The following is a 20,997-nucleotide window of genomic DNA, read 5'->3' as shown; positions in this document are numbered from 1 at the left end:
CAGAGAATTCCGTGTTTATTATTGCAATGATGATGTTGCGTGTTTGGTCTCGGTAATGAGTCGGGACATTTGTTGTTAAATATATCATGAATATAGCATTTATTATTGAATCTGTTAGTTCATTTATGCAGATTTGTGAGCACACACACAACTGGTAATTACCATATTATCCATTGATTTTCTTTTAATTGCTGCTTATTCTAATCAGGGTCATGAAGGGGGGGGGGTTCTGGGAGGGCTATCTGGAGCCTCAAATCATAATAAATTCACTAAAAACAAAATACCGATATAATAGCTGTCAATAAAAAAGAGCTTGCTTAGAAAAGGCTCCAGTTATTTATCTTTTGTGCAGAGGTCGTCCCGTGTCCACTTTAGCCGATGTTGAAGGTTTCCATGGCGTCGCAGCCTTTAGTTCACCCTGGACGCTGGACAAACTATCTTGTGATATTTATTTGGCAGTAGAGTTTGATGCTCCGGCAGCTCCACTTTAACCTTGGCCGCGTGCCCTTCGTGTGTGCACTGGATGATAATGGTTTCCCTCCTTTTTTAAACAGCTCTCAGCGCTCAGAATCCAGATGCATCGGAGCCGTGAGTCTGAACCGAAACGACATGTCTGGAGCCGAAAAGCGTCACAATTCCAGGGCTCCCCCACGTCCTCCGCCAGTCTAGCTGGGATCATTGCTCCGCCGTCGATCACCCCCTCTCTTTATCTGTCAATTTGATCACTATCAGGTTTAATCAGCACCATCTGATCAGAAAGGTCTCTCCTTTTTGACCCCTGCTGTGCTGAAAGAGATCGGCGCATCCACACTTTTCAAAATAAAAGCATCTTCTATCTTTCCACTGACACCTAAATGTGTCTCTAGGTTTAAATAAACTGCAAGCTGAGATATTACATTATTATATTTTAACAGGAGCCCCCCCACTTTTATCCTCAGCTGGTGTTTCTCCCAGGCTCCTGTATGTTGAGCTCCCCCCTTCAGAGCTACTTTAAAAATACAGCAGTTTAACCAAGGTCAAATAACAAAGCTGATAAACTCCACAAACAGAATCTTTGAATGCCTGCACTCGCTGCATCGATTTGGCAGCTTCAAGAATTCTAATGTTTCCTCAGGGGTGAAACACTCCCAGCACCAGTTTGGTCCAACAATAACCAGGAATAGTGCAGAGTGTGATTAAGGCAAAGGTTTGTTGAGGAAGACAGTGTCGAGGAGGGGGAGTGTTGCAAGACGTACGCTCGCTGGAGGAGACGGTCGGGGTTTCAGCATCACGTGCACTCGCGTCTGTGCCCTGCAGAGGAAAGGTGAAGTTCTGGAGGACAACTGTGGTTCTCCCCCGAGGTTAATGGACTAAAGCTCGCGCAGTTGTCGTCCCGCGGCTGCATCTATTCCAGCCGGAGCTGGAGGAGAAAGGATGAAAAGAGAGGCAGAAAAAGATGGATGGACGATAACAGAGATGTAATGAGCATGCAGGAAGTCTTTATCTGCCTTGAAGGTTGATGGAAGGAGCCCCGTCTTTGAATTAGTCGCCTCGTTACCAGTTTCAATGCGAAAGGGGGAAGTTTGCAATTAAGAAACCGGGCGCGTTTACGAAAGATGGCAGCACAGACAGAGAAGAAGGGAACAAAAGCTAGATAAGAAGAGTGGGCAAAAAAGTTCCAGGGACACTAGAAGGATGAGCCTGTTGGCTCCATCGAAGCATATTCGACTGATTTTCTTTTTCATCATAAAAATATGAAACCGTCCAAAAGTACTGCTGGGTGTCTAATTTTCCCAGGTAAGTGATTTCAACTGTGGAAGAAGCACCAAAGGGAAGACTTCCGTCCTTCGCATCCATCAAAAATCCCAATCAGCTATGATTGATGTCAGTCCGACACACGTGGCCCCATTTTTCTGCTCTAAATAAACCGGAGGATAAATCCAGTCGCTCAGCCAGTCCCTCAAACCGCTGACCTTTTTACAAGTCCATCTCTCAAAATTACGGGCGGCTGGGAGATGCTTTATTGCCGCGGCCTGGGAAGGGTGCGCGTTGACACCAGATCACTCACATGCGTTTCCCCAGGACCCTCAAGGCCCGGCGCCTCTTGAGTTGAGATTATCCTCGGAGCAAAACACCATCAGTCTCTGCTCGGGCTGAGATTGGGCTGTTATCCAGAGACGGGTCCGCAGAGATGGATCCTGCCTGGAAGTCGCTGATTTATCAGCGAGGAAACTTCTCCAAATCTCGCTCGCTCATCAGGTTGCGTTCAGGAGCGGGAGGAATATTTTAAAAACCATTGCTTCTGTTGGACTTCAGGCCACCGGCTGATACGGCCCGAAGCCTCCAGAGTTCAAGGCGGGCGTGCGTGATGGAACCAAACCGCTGTGGAGTTTCATCACAGCCAAAGGTTAGCGCGATAAAAAGGAAAAGAACGGTTGAGTCGTCCGCGTCTCCTGTGATTCCGGTTATCAGTTTCAGCCTCCCTGCCCGCCTCAGCGCGCTGGGATGGACCCATCAGCGGCTCGCCTCGCTCCCGTCGTCCATGGGAACCAAATTGAGAGCACAAAGAGATAAGAGTTGTACTAAAGACGACGGCGGCAGCAGAGAACGCCGAAAACACAGCGGACGCCGCCATCTGGCCGGCTGCTCTCCTTCCTCGCTCCATTGAACGCAGCCACCTGCTTGTCTGCTAAAATCTCCAGCAGAGCGAGGTGAAGGGACAGGATAGCGTGCACGTGTGCAGCCACATTTTTAATAGGTGCTCCTTCCCTTTAACGAGTGGGGCTGGGGGCAAGATCACCCCCAGGAACAATAGAATGTATTCAACGACATGTTTGTGTGTAGGTGTGTGTATAATGTACTTTTTTCTATCGATGGTCACTTCTCAACATAATTGATCTAAATTGTGCTACCATGTTGCTAAGAATGCAAACTCGATATAGGCGTGGCTATTTTATACTGTAACACTGAGTCTGAGTCAAAGGGTTTTCAATTCATCCGGGAAACTAGCATATTTTTAAGATATTTCATCAGTATTATTATTTTAACAAACATTTTTGATGATCCAATAGCAGAAATTTTAATCAGACGGCCTCAATATCACGGTCGCTAAAATCCAAATCAAGAGTTCCGTGTCAACGTCAAACGACCTGTTCCAACACTGGGGAAAGAAAGGTCATAAAGTGCAAAATCCAAGATGACCATGTTGGAAAAGGCCAAAGAAAATCGCCGTCGTGCCTCACAGAAGCTGAGAGCGACAGGATACGTGAAGCCCAGAGAGGAAAGACAGAACCCAGAAGGGGAGGACACACCATCGCACCATCACAGGACATGGACGTAGGACAGGTACGAGCAGACGAAGGCCGGAGTTCAGTAGGTGAGGATGGAAAAATGAAAAGATCTTCGGTGTTTGAGTACCTGTGTCCATGTACGTCCCCTTTCCAAGGGTTTTCAAAGCGTGTCACCCTTCAGGGTGACCATAATTGTCCAGGAGACCTCTCCTCCAATCAATCTGGCTTCTTCTACTGCTCTGCTTCATTATTCAATGTGGCCGAGGGTGTTAGAGGAAGTCTGAGGTCTGGAGTCACCTTACTCTGGGTGGGGAGGTGAAAGAAGAGAGATGAGAGGGAGAAATGAATGTGATGGAGGAGGAGCTGAGGCCGGCTGGAGGGGGAGCTGATGGGAGGAGGAGGAGAGCGGGCGGGCGAAGGGAAGGGGAAGGAATAAGGTGATAGATTAAAAAGAGAGGAGAGATCGAATGGCAGATGTGGTTCAGAGCCGAGGGGACTGCTAACGCGACACCTTCGTATGAGGAACCGCAGGAGGGGTCGGAACAGGAAGTCCTCGTCCAGCTGCTCCCGTTGACATCCCATCATGAACCCACAGGATCTCCAAGCTTGAAATGAACCGACAGAAGAACAAGTCGACATGTCTCATTTTCACCCCTTTTTTTTCCTTTTATTGTTCTCTTTCTGAATACCCCCCCTTTCCTGACCTCACAACATAGCTCCATCCCTCTGGTTTAACACCCCCCCTCCCCCCACAAATACAAAGCTCAAGAATACAGAATGCAGACAGAATTAAAAGCTGCGGAGATGGCGACTCGCACGCTCTCCGTAAAACACAGCGGTCGAAGTCAATGGCGCAAAGTGGAATGCAAAGCGGGGGGGCAGGGGGGAGGGGGGAGTCAGCCTATTGTTACAAGTTCTGCATTAAAGTCACAAGGGAAAAAAATGGTCGTTTACAGCACATTCACCTTGGAGGTTACGTAGCGTTGGCGTACTGTTACGTCTGAATTCTCAGCAAACATATAGTATTCACATGTATTCACAGAACATCATATACATCAGTATGTACACGTTCCTTTCAGAGCGTCCAGGTGTGGCCTCCTGTGTTCCACACCGTCTGGTTCGCCCACCAGGACGCCAGAGTTTGCCCACCGACGGCTCTTCAATTTTCAAAACAGAGGCCCCTCCCCTTGACCTTTGACCTCCAACAGAACCCGCACCAGGATTCAGGTAATTCACCTTTAAAGCCTCAGAAAAGGATCATAGCTCTGAAAATCCAAAGAAAGGGAGGAGCGTCCGCGTGCTGGCCACCTGTCAATGCTAACCCGCCTTTTTAATTCACTCTTTCATTAAGTGGAATCTAGAAGAAAAACACTGGATTTCCTTAAGCTGCCATCATCTCATTTCATGCTCAGCACTATATTGATGGCACGACTCAAGAGGAGCGGTGAACCCCCCCCCCCCCCCCCCCCCGCCTTTAATTTATTTATCCTACACCACTCAAACAAATCTAATTATCAAACTGCCAAAATGGTCCCAGTCCCTGAAAGTTTAAACTGGTTTAACCGGCTCTGACAGTTCACATTTACATCAAACGCCACGCTGGATTACACACCCGATCCCGCAACGTGAATGGTGCTAATGAAACATCACATTTCAGCCGGCGGCGGCAGGTGGGGGGCAACGGTCCCCCGACTCCTCTCTTCTTCGCTGAGCCATCATCACACCATCCATCGCTGGTGGCGGGGTGGCTGAGGCCGTACATATATGACAGTTCGTGCACGTGGGCGCGTGTCGGGAGTCAGTCACTGGGATGTTCACGGCAACAGTGATCAAATTCCCCCTCGGTGGCGGGAACAGCCGCGCGGTCCACATATAGCACAGATGCTAATCCAGCACAAACATGGAAAAACACAACACATTTCAGATCAAACCGGAACAAACCGGTTTGCTTTTAAAATCTCTTCTTGCATCTTTTGATTTTTTTTTTTTTTTTTTTTTTTACATTATAACCTTATAAATGTATCTTTTAATCAAATCGGTCTTCAGAGAATAAGGCAGTTTATGGTATGTTACACAGGTCAAGCCACCACCTCGGCAGGATGCTGCTCCTCCGAGAAAAGAAACACTTCCTCTAAATCTCATCTCCCCGCTTCCCCTCCTCACGGTGTGAATAAAAATGGTGAAACCCAGGCAGGGCGACCCTTCCTCGGGATAAACGGGTCCATTTGGCAGCTCCTGGTATTATGTTGCTGCTGCAGGAAACCTTTGGGTGTCAAAGACCGCGCCAGTAAAGCACCCCGAAGAAAGAGAGGGAGGGTCGGCAGAGAGAAACGTGACCGACGAGGAGGAAACACGGCTGTACATTAAAGGTTACACTTCAGAAGCGGGTTTTTTTCTTCTCCCTCCTTCGGCTGCAGCCGCTTCAAAGCCGGGCCCGCGGGCCGAGACCTTGAGGGGGAGGGGTCACTAGGAGGCTTCAAAATCAAACAATCTCTAGCGAGTCGGCCGCTGCCGCGGTGACCATTTAGTTGCTATCTCCCATCAAAGCAGTCCAAGTACTCCAGGACCAGGTCGTAGCAGAATCGATACTGGTCCTGAGGAAAAGCAGGAGAATTTCATCATCTAAACTGTGGTGTTTTTTTAATATTCTTAATATTCGGAGAGAAACACTCACCAGAGACTCCACCATGTTGGGCTTACAGTTGCGTAGCGTTTTAACGGCGTAGAAGATGTCCACCATGTTCTGGTACTGAATCATCTCCAGCAGAATGTTGCAGGCGCAGAAGGACCCACTGCGACCGCCACCGTTACTGTGGGGAGGTTAGGAGATGGATTAGCTTGAATCACAATTTTTACCGCTTTTCTCTTTTGAAAAAAAAAGTTACAAAAGTAGGCAAAAGTTCTGTTTTCGAGAAAAGCCAAACGTACACCCACAACGAGCCAGACAAATTCAGCGGATAAAAGGAAGGAAGAAAAAAGTCTAATTTGCCAAAGAATAACAGTGATTCACCGACCCTGGATGATGAATCCTGTTGCTGCTCTGTGTTTAACTGGCCATTATTACAGAAAACAGCAGCTAAGGACGATGCTTCCTCTCAGTCTCACCCTTCCATTTCTGTCCTGTGGCATTTGGTGACCTACAGTTTCGGCTTTTATTCCAATTCAAAGCCATTTCCACACACCTCCCCTTGTTCCCCCCTTAAATGGATGCAGAATAAGGGCCCAGAACTGCTGTGTTAGGTTTGGCTGTGTCGGTTTAACATGATGTGATCTGATCCAATCCAATCGTTTTGCACCGTCAACGGGGAATAAACTGCACATCAGCCACATGTGCGTCAGACACGGATCCAACCCCCGCTGCTCTCATATGGTTAAAAGCCTTCTGGAAAACAATAAGCCCAAACTGGGCACGGTGTGTGTAATCTGATAAGCGCGTTTCAGTGTTTGTGCAGTCTCAGGGAAAAACAGGCATTTTATGATGTTCATCCGGAATGCAAACAGCATCGGAGCGCTCAAATAACAACCCGAGAAAAGCTGTAACAAAGAGGAAATTGAGAAGTCCCCTCCCCCACGGTGTGGCATTTTCTTTGGAAAGATTGCTCCAGTCCTCCTAAATGAAAGGCAATATCAATAAACAAGAGGAGGACAAGCCACTTCCTCCCTCCCGAGACGAACGCGAGGAAGGTGCGCACAGCGGCCTCCGGAGCATTCATAAGGAATATTAAGGCAATCAATTGTCATCAGCGGCCCGGCGCTCCGGGATTTACTGTAGTGAGAACCATCACATTCAGTATTAGGCCCTAATTGACTTCATCTCCATAATCTCTTTCCTGGTTGTCGTGGGTAACGCCGTGTGACAGCGCTGAATGATGCACTCCTGGATGGGGACGGCGAGGATGTACGTGTGACGGGTCGGCAATGAGCGGGATGGATGCCCTCTCGCCGGTGGGTGGGTGCTGGGGGGGGGGGGATCGGGATAACAGCGGGATGTAGAGCTCACGCCAGCAGGTTAGTCGTCCGATTGGCTGCATGAAGTGCGGCTTTAACACCTTTTCGGAGCGGCGGCGTCTTCCCTTCCCGTATCAGTTTAAAGCACTTGATTACTTACAGGCAGTGGACCACGGTGCGTCCTTCCCCGCACTCCCTCTGCCACTTGTGCACCTGAGCGAGCAGGTTCAGGAACGCCTTCTTGGAGTCGGGAACGTCGCGATAGGCCGACCAGCGGAGGAACTGGAACTGACACACCACCAGCTGGCCCTCCTGGAGCTAAATATGGCGAGAGAAAAACCAAAACACAAGAGGGAACAATCAGACCGAGCGACGTTTCCTTCCCTTTCCGAGTCCTCCCAAGTCCGCGCTGTAACTCCATTTTCCCGGCGGTGACGGCAGTTACGCCTGTGCTTCAGCGCTCTCGGCTGTGCTCGTTCCGCGAGATCTACGAGCGCGCAGGTGTAGGCGGGGGCCGCGGCGTGCGCGAGAGAGGTCCCTGCGTGTTCATAACCCCGCTCCGTAGAATGTAACCTGATTCTTAAGGACCAGTGGAGAGCTGTAAGTCATGCAAATTGGGCCGGCAAAGGCACCAACGATGCAAGGAGGAATTACCGCCGCTGAGGTGGGATTCTGTTTCACTACACCCGGACCTGCCTGTGCTGACGATGCGTTTCCTCTGTCTTTTACTCCCTGGGCACGTGTGGTGTTGTCACACGGAGGAAACGTAAATAATGGCGTTTCTCTCGCGCAGGTTTAGGTGGCTCTATGGTGGAGAGGGAGGCCGGCCGGGGGGAGGAGGTGGCGGCTGACGGGTGTCACCCGCAGGCGGGCCGAGGACGCCAATCAACGGTTTCCCCGTGTCTAATGGCGTCCAGAAATCCGCCGCATGCATATTCTCTCCATAATTGGCTGACAGCGATTCAGAGATGAACGCACGCGGGCGCTTATGCAAATGCGCCGGGCTTCGATGGTACCTGCGCGCGTGCACGATCGCCAGTCAAGTGTTCGAAGACAAAAGATGCGATTCATAAATATGCACACACAACTGGGATTTAAAGAGAGAGGCTGAGCTCTCCTCCCCTGTGCTTCCTCTAGCGTGACAGACACTGACAGCACTTTTATTCCGCTTGTTTCATGAGGTCTCTCTCATTCTCCGCATGCCAGGAACCATTTTAATGTGCGACGTGGTTCATGGAAGAGGATCTGCTCCGCAGCCCGAAAAAGGGGGGGAGCGGAAAAGATGGCGTGTGTTCTCCCGATGACAGAGCGGGGGCCCTCCTTGGTATGCTGACGACGTCCGTCCAGGCAATGAGGACAAGAAATTGAAAACGGGCGAGAGTGACCCTCGTGTCAACAGCCTCGTCTGGAAGTTTTCTTTTCGGCAAAAAAGACTCTCACATGAATGGAGGAAAAGGACTGGGTATCAAAACAACATCAATATCCAAGCGTATCCATCTGGTAAGCACCTCTGACCCAAGAAACCGACGTTTGGTGCAACGCGGATCCTCGCAGTATCACTTATGAGATGTAAGTGAGCCAATGACTCACCCTTGTCACGTTCTTGACCCGGAAGAGGCGAGTGATGACGTCCTCGTCGGCCGACATGGACAGGAACTCCACTTCCATGGGTCCGTACTGTTGGAGACCGGGCTCGGGCCAGTACTGCACGCAGGGCTGCAGGAGGAGATGAGACAGGGACAGGGAGGTGGCGTGGGTTCAGCTGGTATCGGGAACTAAACGCTCTTACGCAATCTTCAGAAACTGGCCGTGCTACCAAAAAACGGGGATTTAAGTCCTAGATAAAGGACGGAATTAAGCAAGTGTGCACGTAGGTGGGCAAGTACAGCATAAATGTAGCGGGGGCTGCATGGATAAATATACCAGGAGTCAATATGGTGCAACACTGGTGTCGCATTGTGGGGGAGGAAAACACTGAATGTAGTAGAGGGAAAACTCCAGTTCCACAAGTCAATTCAGTAGAGTTGATCTGAGCTGGTGAGTCAGACATCTCCAGTAATTCCAGTCTCTCCACTTCCCCCACAGCTTTACTCCAGCTTCTTAGTTTGAGAACCTGGGCAGAGTTTGCCCACAGCGATCCGACTACCTTGTCCACAGTCATTGCGTCCATTTGTCTTTTGCCAGCAACCCCCATTTGTCCCCAGCTTCAGGGCATGAAATCGACATCAATTTGGCTGCTAAATCAGCACAGAGGCTGCGTCATCTACATTAGCATCGCCTACCACAAATGGACTCCTCCATCCATCTGTCCATTTCCAATCTTAAAGCTTATTAACACTCTGGTTGAAGTAACCCCCTCCCACATTTCAGGTCAGCGCTTAAGAGCATTGAGAAATAGTTCTGAGGTTCCCCCCCAGGGTTGTTGACAGAGGAGGAAAAAGTTGCTGCCCGAGGTAATGGGGGTCTAAGTCAAGTAAATAGGGCCGAACATGTGAACTCTGTTGTCTGTGGACTCCAAAGAACAAACAGAACAACTCCATTGCCCACAATTACATCGGAGTGGTTTCGGATTTCAACACTTTTCATTCTGACAAATAAAGTAAATATTTGATCTAAGAAAGAAGAAGCTGACCACACAACATAAATATTAACCATGATTTATTTGGTGGGGCTGTTTTGAATACATCCCCCCCTTCCCTGTGGGAAATTAACTAATTTGACTGATTAAAAGTGGAGCCTCTTCTAGACATGCATTATTTAGAGGAGAAACCTGCCGCCTAACGCCATGATATGACGTACCCCAGCGCTGCTTTAGGTCTGCTTTATTCATGCACATTAATTACAGTGCATTAAATCCAAAGTAAGGAGATTATGGATCGCCCCTGCACAAGTTTCAAATATATGGACAAAAGCGGCACTAAATCCTGACTGAGAGAGCAGCAGTTGTCTGCTAGTCTAGTGTCGCCTCCAGGTTGCAGGTAGTTGGTGTTATTAAGTCTATTCCGAGTCTGTCCGTTAGCGCAGACACCACGATGGAAACAGAGGCGCCGTGTTGTTGTGCTGCCGCTCTCGTCTGTTTATCGGGCACCGAAGGTCGGCTCAGTAATTGGACATCCCAATTACTGGACGACAAAATAATGCAACTTAAAAGATGCTGATCCCTGGAAGTCTGCAGCTTTGTATTAGTCCATGCGAGGACATTAGGGGTTTTGTGTTTGTTTTTCCAAAAAAATGCTTTAATTTAATTCAGGCCTGATTGCGTGACGGTGTGCTCATTCGTTTCCGTGCGTCTTTAATGAGCTTTTGAGCTATTTCATTTGCTCAGAATCCGTGAGATTGCAGATTAGATTTCTTCCGTTCTGAACAGATTTGAGGGTTATTGAACTGCTTCCTGAATGACACCTGAATGTCTCGCTGAGCCTTCGAGTTCTTTTCTGCAGCTGAAGCTCAAAATAACTTAAAAAACAAACCTTTATCTCTTGTGAAATCTCTTCCAAAAAAAAAAGAAAATTGCAGTAACCTCTCAAACTAACAAATGTACTTTCGCGGGAACCGTTTCAGCTGGACAGGAGAGGCAGTTTACCAGGACGGGAGGTTGGACCTTACCCAGGCTGAGTTGGACTGGTTGAGCTGGTTGAGCATGACCACGGCTGTGCAGCCGTAGTCAAACACCAGCCTCCAGAAGTCGGCCGTGGTGCCCGGCAGAGGGTGAGGGGTCACGATGAAGGCCGCCTGGCGGTGGAAGCTGTCAGCCAGGGCGGCGTTGATGTAGTTGTTGCTCTCCCCTTCGGTGGTCACCAGGAAGGCCAGGGCGCGGTCGGGCGGCAGCACGTCCATGCTGCGGTTCTTCTCGCGGTTCCTGGGCAACAGGGCGATGCTGCACTCTTCCACATCCAGGTGGGGAGTCACCGAGTTGAGCGTCTGTAAAACGAGCACGTTTAGGCCGGGAGCGAGTGGGCGGGCAGCGTGATTGCAGAGTTTAAAAGTCAGAGCAGAGAGAATCGGTGGAGGAGTCAGGAGGAGGAGGAGCCGCGGAGGAGACAGAAGGTGGCAGGACTGACGATGGCAAGATTCTAATCGCCTTAATTAAAGGATTCTTTAATACTCCAAATATCAAGCTGACAAACTTGAGAGAATAGAGCATAAATTAATCCAGCGCCTGATTAAATGGAAAGTAATTAGGTTTAAAATTCAAAAGGAAATATTGAATACTCATTTTCTTTGATGAACTCGCTGTTCCTCGGCAGTGATTACATTAGACAACGTAAAATAAGTATTTCCATCATTAATAATAGATCAGTCCCATGCTGTTCTCGGTGATCCCGGCTGGCTGTTTGCCGGCTGACAAAAGTGAAAAGCAAACAGAAGATTTCAACAAGCGAGCCAGACGGATAAGTTACAGGATCAAAGCCGCGCGTGTAGGATTCTCTCATATGAAGGTTGTAATCACAGTGTCACACCACCTACGGTACAGAAGCCTAATCACACACTGCGGCTTTATATTATTCATACGCAGATAAAACAGTATGAAATTAAAAGCGGGAGCAGAGGCCCTTTTCCAGAATTACTTTGAAATGCTAAAGCTGGAGTCAGTGCAGCTGCAGCCACAGAGGGAGGTGACCAGGAGAAGCAAAGCGTACGGAAGCACAGCTGGCTCTCCTCGCTCCTCATCACCATCCAATAAAGCCTTCCCAGACGCCGGCGACGTGCACGTGGAATCAAAGAGCCCCGGCAGCGCGGGAACACTTGGATGTAGGGAGGACACATGGAACACGCTCATTCTCTTATCAGTGGGGATCGGTTCCTCGGCGCTCTGCTGTGCACTGCAGGCTGCGCACGTCAATGTCCTGAACCAGTTGTGCAACTGTCCTGCTGCACGTGCACAACACAGCAGAGCCAGAGCCAAAGCCAATTCAGTCTTTCTTTTAAAGGCTGCAAACGCATCATTGTCTGTTTAATCTCATTATTATTATGACCGTTAACAGTCCAAAAACAACAATTATTTACATAAGAGCTATATCTTAACAGGAAGAAACCTTGAGCAGGACCAGCTGGAGGGGTAGCTACTGCGGCGCGTGGGCGTTGGACTTCCTCTCTACGTGTCCAAGGTCATAAAGCTGCATGTCTGAACCGAATACCGAGATTCACGGCCACGATAACGGCGTCCAGCAAAGATCTGACCTGAAACTCCTCCCGCAGCGGCGAGGAGTTGCTCTGCGAGTCCACTCGCAGCAGCTCCTTGTAGGCGACCGCAAACTCGCTCATGGGGATGGCGGTCTCTCCGCACAGACAGGCCTCCAGGATGGCGTCGTGGATGAAAACGTACTGCTCCTGAAAGGACGCGCGTGTGAGAAGCGCCGTTAATGAGGGCGAGCGTGAGGGGAAACAGATAAGGGCGCGTGTAGGTGCAAATAAAACTGTGTTTGCTCTGAATTAAACATGCGCTGGAATCTTTGTTGAGTGCTGCAGAATGCATGCATTAAGGTAAACAAACACACGGCGTGCACTTAATCAAACACCCTTGGAAACGACTACCGCTGTAATAAACAGGAGTATTTACATAACAAGGGTTGGATATGCAAATCATCTGCACATATAAAACCAGCAGACTAATGCACGCTGTTAGTCATTTCTCTCAAACTGCCGCAATGACCTCGCCATAAGTCCCGGGGGGAGAGGGGGGGTGTATAATCACATCGCTGTTTGAATTTAAAAACAAAAGGGGGGCAAACAAACACTTAAAACCCTCCTGCTATAAAGCGATAATGCGAGTGATGGCGGCGGCGTATGGGACAAGGCTGTGATGGCGGCCTGACCTCCGTCTGGATCATGTTGATGCGTCGGGAGCAGAGGGTTTTGACGCAGTTGTAGATGTCGACCACGCCTTCGCACTCGGCCATGTCCAACATGACGTCCAGCACGATGTAGCAGCCGGTGCGTCCGGCCCCCACGCTGCAATGAGAGGGAACCGGGTTTTATTTTACACGTTTACGGCGTTAAACGTTCGCAGCTGAGCCGTAAACACCTTAATGGCAGCGATGTATCTGTGTGGGCCCTGCTACGTAGAGGAGCTTTGTACAGCTACATTAAGGGTATAATCTCCAATGCTTAAAGGGATCGTTTAAGGACAATAAACCTTTAATAACCAATCAAACGCTGCTCTCTGCGGCGGCGTGGCCTGAAGTGTGAGGAGAGCTGCTGCGAGAGGCTGTAACAGACATTTCATAGATGGTCCGCTCCGCTCCTGTAATTTACTGCTGGTACAGTAAGAGCTCGACGGCTGACGCACGGTTTATTTGAGGAAGCATCGGCCTTAACGGTGCAAGAGGCGAAGCAATAAACGTACAGGTGCGGACGGAAAAACACATTTTTGCCACCCAAACACGGGCAGACCTCAAGAAAATCAATATCAGTTTATGTCCGCGGTCCACTTTCCCGAGATGTTCCTTCATCGTCTCCATTCTGAAGGTAATTACTTTACAACTTCACAGAATAACACCTAATAAAACGTATTACTGGGGGCTCCTGAGCATTCGAGCAGAGCCACCAGGTGGATCTGAGCAGCTCCTTTGGACATCGAAACATGTTGTAAGATCAGACTATTTGAGTTCAAATGTGACTCCTTCTCCAAGGGTTGGGGTGGGGAGGTTTTCACTATTCCCCCTCCCCGGGAAGCCTCGCTGCCCCTTCTACTCTGCTAATGCAGTATTTTGGTATTTGTTGGGTGTCGTGTTACCTGCAGTGCACCACCACAGGGCCGGCGTCGGGAGGTGTGGAAGCTTTCACCCTCCTGATGAAAGCCAGCAGCCCGGTGGCGTGATACGGCACCCCGTGGTCAGGCCAGGAAGTGAAGTGGAACTGACGCACCTCGTGCTTGGTCGAGTATCCCCTCTGTCAAGGTACACGTTATGTGTTAGCTGTAAACTGTTGCATTTAAATGCATCCTAAGCACTGTAGGCCACAGACGTGTTCTAGTCTGTGATGGATGTGACGGGTTTCTTGGTTCAGCGTGAGTGTGGGCCAGCTAATATTAGCATCTGGCGCTAGACAGACATGCAGAAAGGAACTGCTGTCGCTGATTTGGCTTGTGGAGGGTCGGGTTTCATCCCTCTGCTGGGACGCTGCGACAGCCACAGAGCAATTTCTCCTCCCCGACAAAGAAAAGTGACGCAAAGCAAAGATCCGGCGTCGAGGGAGCTCAAAAAAAAGAAGGGGAAACAAGCCGTCACCAGGTTCTGAATACGTGCGAGCGTGTGACAGCGGAGGGCCTCTGTTGATTATGCCGTGCTCCTGCAACCATCGTCACTCTGAAGTGAGAGCTCCCAGGAGACTGGCAGGATGGAGGCCGTCGGGGGGCACAACAACAGCCCTGCATCCGCGCTGAAGAGACGAGAGGGGAATTTGCGTATCTGCCGGCTCTAATTCTTCTCACGGCCTTGGCGCCCATCAGCGGTAAATCCTAGCAAGTATGTAATCCCCTCTATACGTGTTGTACTTCTAATTTCAAGTATATTACAGGGCGCATTAACAAATGTAAAACAGGACAGATAAAATGCTAATGAACGTACCCTCTCCAGGGCGAAGGTGCGCACTGTGTACTCAGCCAGCGTCTCCGTCTTCAGCAGCGTGATTTTGATGTCGCCGTACATCTCGCTGTCGTCGGGCCAGTATTTACAGCATTTCACCTGTTCAAGCACAAGAGCAACGCTGGTTAACTTCACGCTCCTGCAACAGAGGGAGCAGCAGGGATGAAACGCTCACCTTGCTGTGAAGATTAAATGTGCCTCTTTTTCAAAATGAAGCAGACCACTGCGAGGCTGCTGCAGCCTCACTTTTCAAGAGACAGAACCCTCAAAGCAGGCCAGATGAAACACAACCGTTGACCTTCAAGCATCCTGCCACTGTTTTCTGGTAGGAATAGCACGAGCTGAAGTCCAGACACCCAAATCTGTCTTTACTTTTTCTCCCTTTGGTTGAGTGGTGGCCAGTCTGCTCCCTTACTTGTTTTTGGCGATACTTTCTTAATTCATAGCAAACATCAAGTTAATATTGATGTGGTGAAATGGCTCGATGTGGAGGGGACAAAGAGCCATCGGTTTGTAGATATTTCATCTCAGGGTGCAGAGGAATTGAAAATATAACGATCCCCTAATGGCAGGAGGCGTAATGAATGGAAGGGCAGACACCTTTTCCAACAACACAACAAAGGTAATTTCTCTTTCATTATCGGAGGTGTTTTGTGGATTCGCTCCTACCGCCTGTTTTTTTTGAGGGTTCTAGAAAATGTGGGATGAAGAGCAGGGCTTGATGGGGTGTTACTGCTCGAAATAAAAGCGGGCTCATTTTAGCCACCCAGGAGGTAATGCATTTTTCTTACCTGGAACAATCACAAAAGATAAAGCCCACGGCAGAAATTCATACACCGCAAGTATTTATGTGCGGCGCAAAATAGCAGCGCCGCGGCGGAGTGGCCATTAACCCTGTGTTGCAGCGCAGCGGAGCATCCGGCGCCATAGATCTGCGGCTATGATGACATCTTTATGTTGTTTCACGGCACCTTTTATGTGCTATTACCATTACAGACATGTACGGCCTTGCTAATGCCCACAGGGAGAGCAATCCCAAATCAAGTAAAAATGGAAAAATCAATATAATGTGATTGGTGTTGGAAACTTTTACGGGTTACATAAAAAGACCGGAGGTCTCAAAGATGGAGCCTTGAAGTTCTTAAAGAAGAAGCAGAAGGCGTGGTTGTAGACTGGGTCTACAGCAGGACAGCGGATCCTCCGCTAGCTTTGTCGTGTAACTATATAGAATAATTATATTATATAAAATAAAGACAAGAATCCCTACCTTAGCTTTAAACTCAATAAATTTCAGGTGCTTAGGTGCATTATTTTATGTTTGACACCATTTAAAAGCAGCACTCAGAAGTTAGTTACTCAAATGAACTAGAGTTTGAGAACCATGGTGATGAGAACCTGTCTGAGTCTGAAGGAGTGATGAGGAGCGATGCACTTACCCTGCCAACCTCCACCAGTTTAGTAATCATGACAATGCTGAAACAATTTTCCTGCCACACCATCCTCCAGAAGTCGTACAGTGTCTCTTCCATAGGTCCTGCAGGGGGGCAAGCAAAAAGTAAAAACATCAAAGAGACGTGCTGCTGTGCAATTGTGCATCACAGTGACCTTCCCTGCGCGGCGGAGCGCTTATCTGCGAAGACTGCGCCGTTAATAAAGGTCGCGGGAATGCTGCGCAGCAGGGAGAACAACAGCCGAGGCGGAAGATGACCCGCTTTAAACTCGGATAGGTGAGGAGGAAAACAGACAGAAAACACTGCTGATGCTTCATCCTGGCAAGCTTCTCTCGGTGGGGGTGGGGGTGCTGGTGGAGAGGTGATGTCATGAAGGGACTGTTGGGGGGGGGGCTGAAGGTTCCAGCCGTGAACACGCCGCCATCGCAGCGGGTCCCCGAGATGGAGAAGCCCGATTAAGCAGGTCTGTCTCTTAAATCATCGGCGGCTTCCTCGCGATCCATCCTGCCGGGCTGCTTATGTGATCCAAACAGGTTGCGTGTACCGCAAACACACACACACACACACACACACACACACACACACACACGCACACACACACACGCACGCAGCCTTGCTGGGCTACTCACCCTGAGTTGCGATGAAGTGGTTGGATCGATGATAGCCCTGAAAGAGAGAAGAGGGATGACATGCTGAGTAAGCCATCTGCGCCTCGGGCACAGCTGTACGGGACCGTGTCACCTCTCTGTCCCCCCCCCCCCCCTTCATCTTGGCACTCTGCTCACACACTGACACACTCTCTACCGCTCTGAGTTGTACATCGGATCTCGCTTTCAGGCGCCGTCTGACCTCAGTATCAACAGCTTTGTGCCTTCACAGACGCCAAAGTTTGGAACAGTTAAGGCCAACGTGTGGAAGAACGCCGTCTCCACCGACAGACGAATGATACATTTCTGGATAAAGTCCAGCAGTGAGACAGACGGGCTGACTTCCCGAGTCCCTGAGAGAGTGTGACAGTGTGCTGCCCAATAGACACCAACCAAGTCTCTTTAAAAATGCAGTGCGTGCTGCATGGGCTGATTTCTTCAGGAACCAAGACCACCACTGTTATTCTCTCAGAAATAACTGACGCTGAATCCTTCCACTCAAGGCACAAGAGTGGGAAAATATCTCGGAATAGGGAGATATCATCAGCGTCGTGGACGGCAAAGTCCGGCCCACCGTCAGATCAAAGCAGGCGACAGCCTTTGATACACGTGGCGGACATTTGCATGTGGGGAGAACATGAACCGTGAGATGGAAACTCAAAAGTTGGATGGGAGTAAACACAACAGAAGGCCTCCGGAGGGACTTTCAAGCACTGAGGAGATGGACCAAATGTTCAAAGGAAGCGCTCCTGAAAATAAAGGCGGATTATCTAATCTGGTGGGGGGGTGGTCGCTGGTCACGTTGTCCCAATCTGATTTGGTTGTTTTCCCTTCTGTTTTTCAGGAAGGCGTCTTTCAAACATGTCGAGCCTGATACATGAGTCATGGATGGCGGTGCGTCACCTGCCTGCTAACACAACTCTCCCGCAAAGTCTCAGCCTCATCGGCACTATGCCTCCAACTGGACGGTTACCATAGCAACTACACTTCCTGATTCCTCCCCGCTAGACTGTCAGGGACATCAGGCCATCTTATTGAATGTCCGCTTGAAATCTGTAGGTTTAGGAGGCATATTTTGCCTCTTTTGTGTGCGTGTGTGTGTGTGTGTTTGACCTGAAACACACCGACAGCAAAGTGGGGAGGGAAAAACAAAAACTGTGGAGGGGGAGCAGAAATAGAGCGATGGCAGGCATAACAATGAGCAGCGAAGTACTTACTTCCCTGTTAATCCGAATCTACAGGGTCCGAGGTCGAGGAAGTGGGGGAGGGGGGGTAGAAAAAGAAGACACACAGGCCGGTTAATGAAAGAAGCAGTCGGTAAAGAGGAGTTACGGCAACAAGCAGGCGGGAGGAGGCGCGTGAGACCACGGAGCTCTCGGGGCTTTCACCATCTAGTGCCCGCTGAGGTCCAAAGATCAGATGGTGGCGTGTCGGTCGCAGCCTCTGTTGCATTATGGGTACGTACAGACCGGGTGACTGCCGGGGAGTTTCCAGTTTGAAGCCGCAGCCGAGCCGTCCCTCAGGACCGCAGCAGTTGGTAATGACTCACGGGGAGGTAAGAACTTTCCCATTTAACCTCGGCCGACGCGATCGCGCGGCGCCGCCAAACACGCTTCTGACGGATCGTTTGTGGTCACGCCGTTGACACCGAAGTCGACCGCTGAGAGGTGTTTTCTCTCGCTCGCCTGCACCTCTGTGACCAAAGCACTAATGGACACCCTCGCAGTAACCGCCGAGAGCGCCGGCGCCGGAGCGAGCGCTCTGAAAGCGCCGCTCTCCACAAATAAAGGGCGGGAAACAAAGCCATGTCGGGGGAACTTCACCAGAGAATTTGACCTGAATCTGCCAAAAAATCAGCTCAACTTCACACTTTTCTCTCACTGTTTTATTCGGATATATTTTTCATGAAGGTTTAGAGAGACGGCAGATTTAAAACCTCTTATTGGCCGGCGACGTGCGCGTGCAGACCGCCGCGTTTAAAGCCGAAAAGCATGAAAAATAAATCTAATCACATCAGCTATATACGCCAGACGTCCCCTGACGTGACTTTTGTTTCCATTGGAGCTCCTTTGTTATTAACTTCACTGCTGCTGCCGTCTCAACGTGGACGTCCACCGTCCTCCAGTCTGCTTCAGAGTCATGAACGCGAGCATGTACACGCGCACACGCTGAATCACATCCAGCCACATGTGCTTTAGGGGGGGTTGTGGATGGTTTATCTGCTCCACTGGGCTTTAAATGCATTTATTCCTCTCAGGTTGAGACTGACAGAACCACACAGGGGAAGCGCCATCAGGACGGCTGCTTTTCTGCTTCTCTGATTGGACGAAAAGGCTCCAGGTGAAAGTGGGCCAGCAGACCGGTGAGCTCGGGAGGATGAGATGGACTTTAGCTCTGCGCGGGGTGAGAGGCAACGGAGGGAGGGAAGACGTGGGAGCGGACTTACGTCGATGTAGTTGGCGTTGATGTAGTCCGAGTTGGGGTCTCCCAAGAGGGGGTGGAGCTTGACTCTGTGGCGGTCATCTGAGACATGGGAAGAAAACAGGGCTGATGGGAAACGACGGGGTTTAAACGAGCCACTGCGAGCACGTCCTGAGGACTCACATCCCAGCAAGGTGTCGTGCCTCCCTTTGGTCTTGTCCTTCTTCTTCGTGCAGTCCCAGCCATCAAAGAAACTCTGCAGACGGGAGAAGACCAGACGCCATTAATGAGGCAAACCGATGCTCTGATCACAACTAATCACCGTTCTCTGCGTGACACCTAAAGCTGGATGTTGGGAGAATTAATCCAGATCACCACATCTGAAGGACGCACGGACAGACGCAGCATCCTGACAGAAGGTGGAAGACATTTTTATGACGGCGTGAGAAGTGGAGCGTCAACGGACGCTCCCGTCAGCGGCGCGGACGTCTCATTTGTCTTCATTTTCAGCTCTGACAGACTCGCGGTGCGTCTGAAAACGGCTCATAAAACTCCTACAAACTGTCAACATTTCGCAGCTTCTGTCTTTTTACACGTGACCTTCAGTCCTGTGTATCTGCGTCAAAACCCCCATGATGCCTTGCAGTTGAGTCATATCTACCGTGTCCTTATGTAGAGGTCGCGAACCTTTGCATCAGCTAGGGTGGGGGGTGGGGGGGTCCAGCATGAAGCTAATATGCAGGATATGCTGATATTTTTTGAGGCTTTTTAAGTAATTAATGTCTTGAACGACCGTCACTCCCCGCCCCCCTGAAATTGGCTGGTCAAGAACCAATGTTGACTTTGTAATTAAATCCACCCTTTTTGAAGACTATTTCTAATTTTCACCGTTTCTGGCTTCTGTTGGGTTTTCTCGCCTGCAGGAACATGCCAGATTGTTCCAAAACACATTTAATTCTCCTCTTAAGGAGAAAATATTAATAAATCTGCATTAATTAACAACCACTGGAGCTAATCCTGTCCAAGTTACACAACTGGCCATAAACAACTGAATTTAGCACATAAAATTAGCATCAAGAGATTTTCTCTACACGCTCTTTATGTGGATGGAGCGGAGGTGCCGTCTCACACCTTCTTATAAAACATCAGTCAGCAGCACGGCTCTCAATCCTCTGTGATCCACCCATTTGCATGCACTTAACCAGCACATCATCATAAGCCCCCCTTTCACACCCCCATGGACGCACTCATTTCAGATCACAGAACAAAGTAAAAATAAACGAATAAACGATTAACGAGACGAGCACACGCCCACGCCGACACAAATACCCACACCGGTCTACCCCCTGTGGTTCTCTGTCACTCCAGGAATTTGGCAAAAACCCTGTCCGAGTCTGCATGCTGAGTGGAGGATTACAACACAGCCCCCCCCACGGCGAGTCAGCAAACAGCCAAATCCTCGCTGGGATTACACCCTCCTCAGATGTTCCCTCCTCAGACTCTTTCTGAGTGCCTCATTTTCATCAGCGTCCCCGCCGCTCTGCTCGCCGTCTGCCGCGTTCCTCTCATAACTTACGACCCCCGACCTCTGAATCTCCCATCACTCTTCAGAAGGATGGGGGGGGGGGGGAGCACTGACCTGTGGAAGAGCGATTAAACGGTGCCACTGACGATG

The 20,997-nt window shown here is 49.8% G+C and overlaps 1 protein-coding gene across 2 annotated transcripts in view; it reads right to left on the bottom strand.

The window, feature by feature from the left end:
- Positions 1-3,911: 3,911 nt before the first annotated feature.
- Positions 3,912-20,997, bottom strand: part of LOC130532767 (receptor-type tyrosine-protein phosphatase U) — a 100,631-nt gene continuing 83,545 nt past the window's right edge. Inside the window, exons 17-30 of one of the 2 annotated variants that reach the window (XM_057045595.1) lie at positions 19,506-19,578; positions 19,348-19,424; positions 18,119-18,136; positions 16,884-16,920; positions 16,240-16,337; positions 14,786-14,902; positions 13,954-14,108; positions 13,034-13,169; positions 12,399-12,548; positions 10,824-11,138; positions 8,808-8,933; positions 7,378-7,535; positions 5,944-6,079; positions 3,912-5,863 (exon numbers count right to left, since the gene is read on the bottom strand). In XM_057045595.1, coding sequence (XP_056901575.1) covers positions 5,801-5,863; positions 5,944-6,079; positions 7,378-7,535; positions 8,808-8,933; positions 10,824-11,138; positions 12,399-12,548; positions 13,034-13,169; positions 13,954-14,108; positions 14,786-14,902; positions 16,240-16,337; positions 16,884-16,920; positions 18,119-18,136; positions 19,348-19,424; positions 19,506-19,578 — 1,659 coding nt within the window. In that variant the 3' untranslated portion in view covers positions 3,912-5,800. The remainder of the gene's footprint in view (positions 5,864-5,943; positions 6,080-7,377; positions 7,536-8,807; positions 8,934-10,823; positions 11,139-12,398; positions 12,549-13,033; positions 13,170-13,953; positions 14,109-14,785; positions 14,903-16,239; positions 16,338-16,883; positions 16,921-18,118; positions 18,137-19,347; positions 19,425-19,505; positions 19,579-20,997) is intronic. The other variant, XM_057045596.1, reaches the window with a different exon arrangement.

This window comes from Takifugu flavidus, chromosome 10 (genome assembly GCF_003711565.1).
Source record: "Takifugu flavidus isolate HTHZ2018 chromosome 10, ASM371156v2, whole genome shotgun sequence".
Lineage (NCBI taxonomy): Eukaryota > Metazoa > Chordata > Actinopteri > Tetraodontiformes > Tetraodontidae > Takifugu > Takifugu flavidus.
This window is presented reverse-complemented; position numbering and strand designations above follow the sequence as displayed.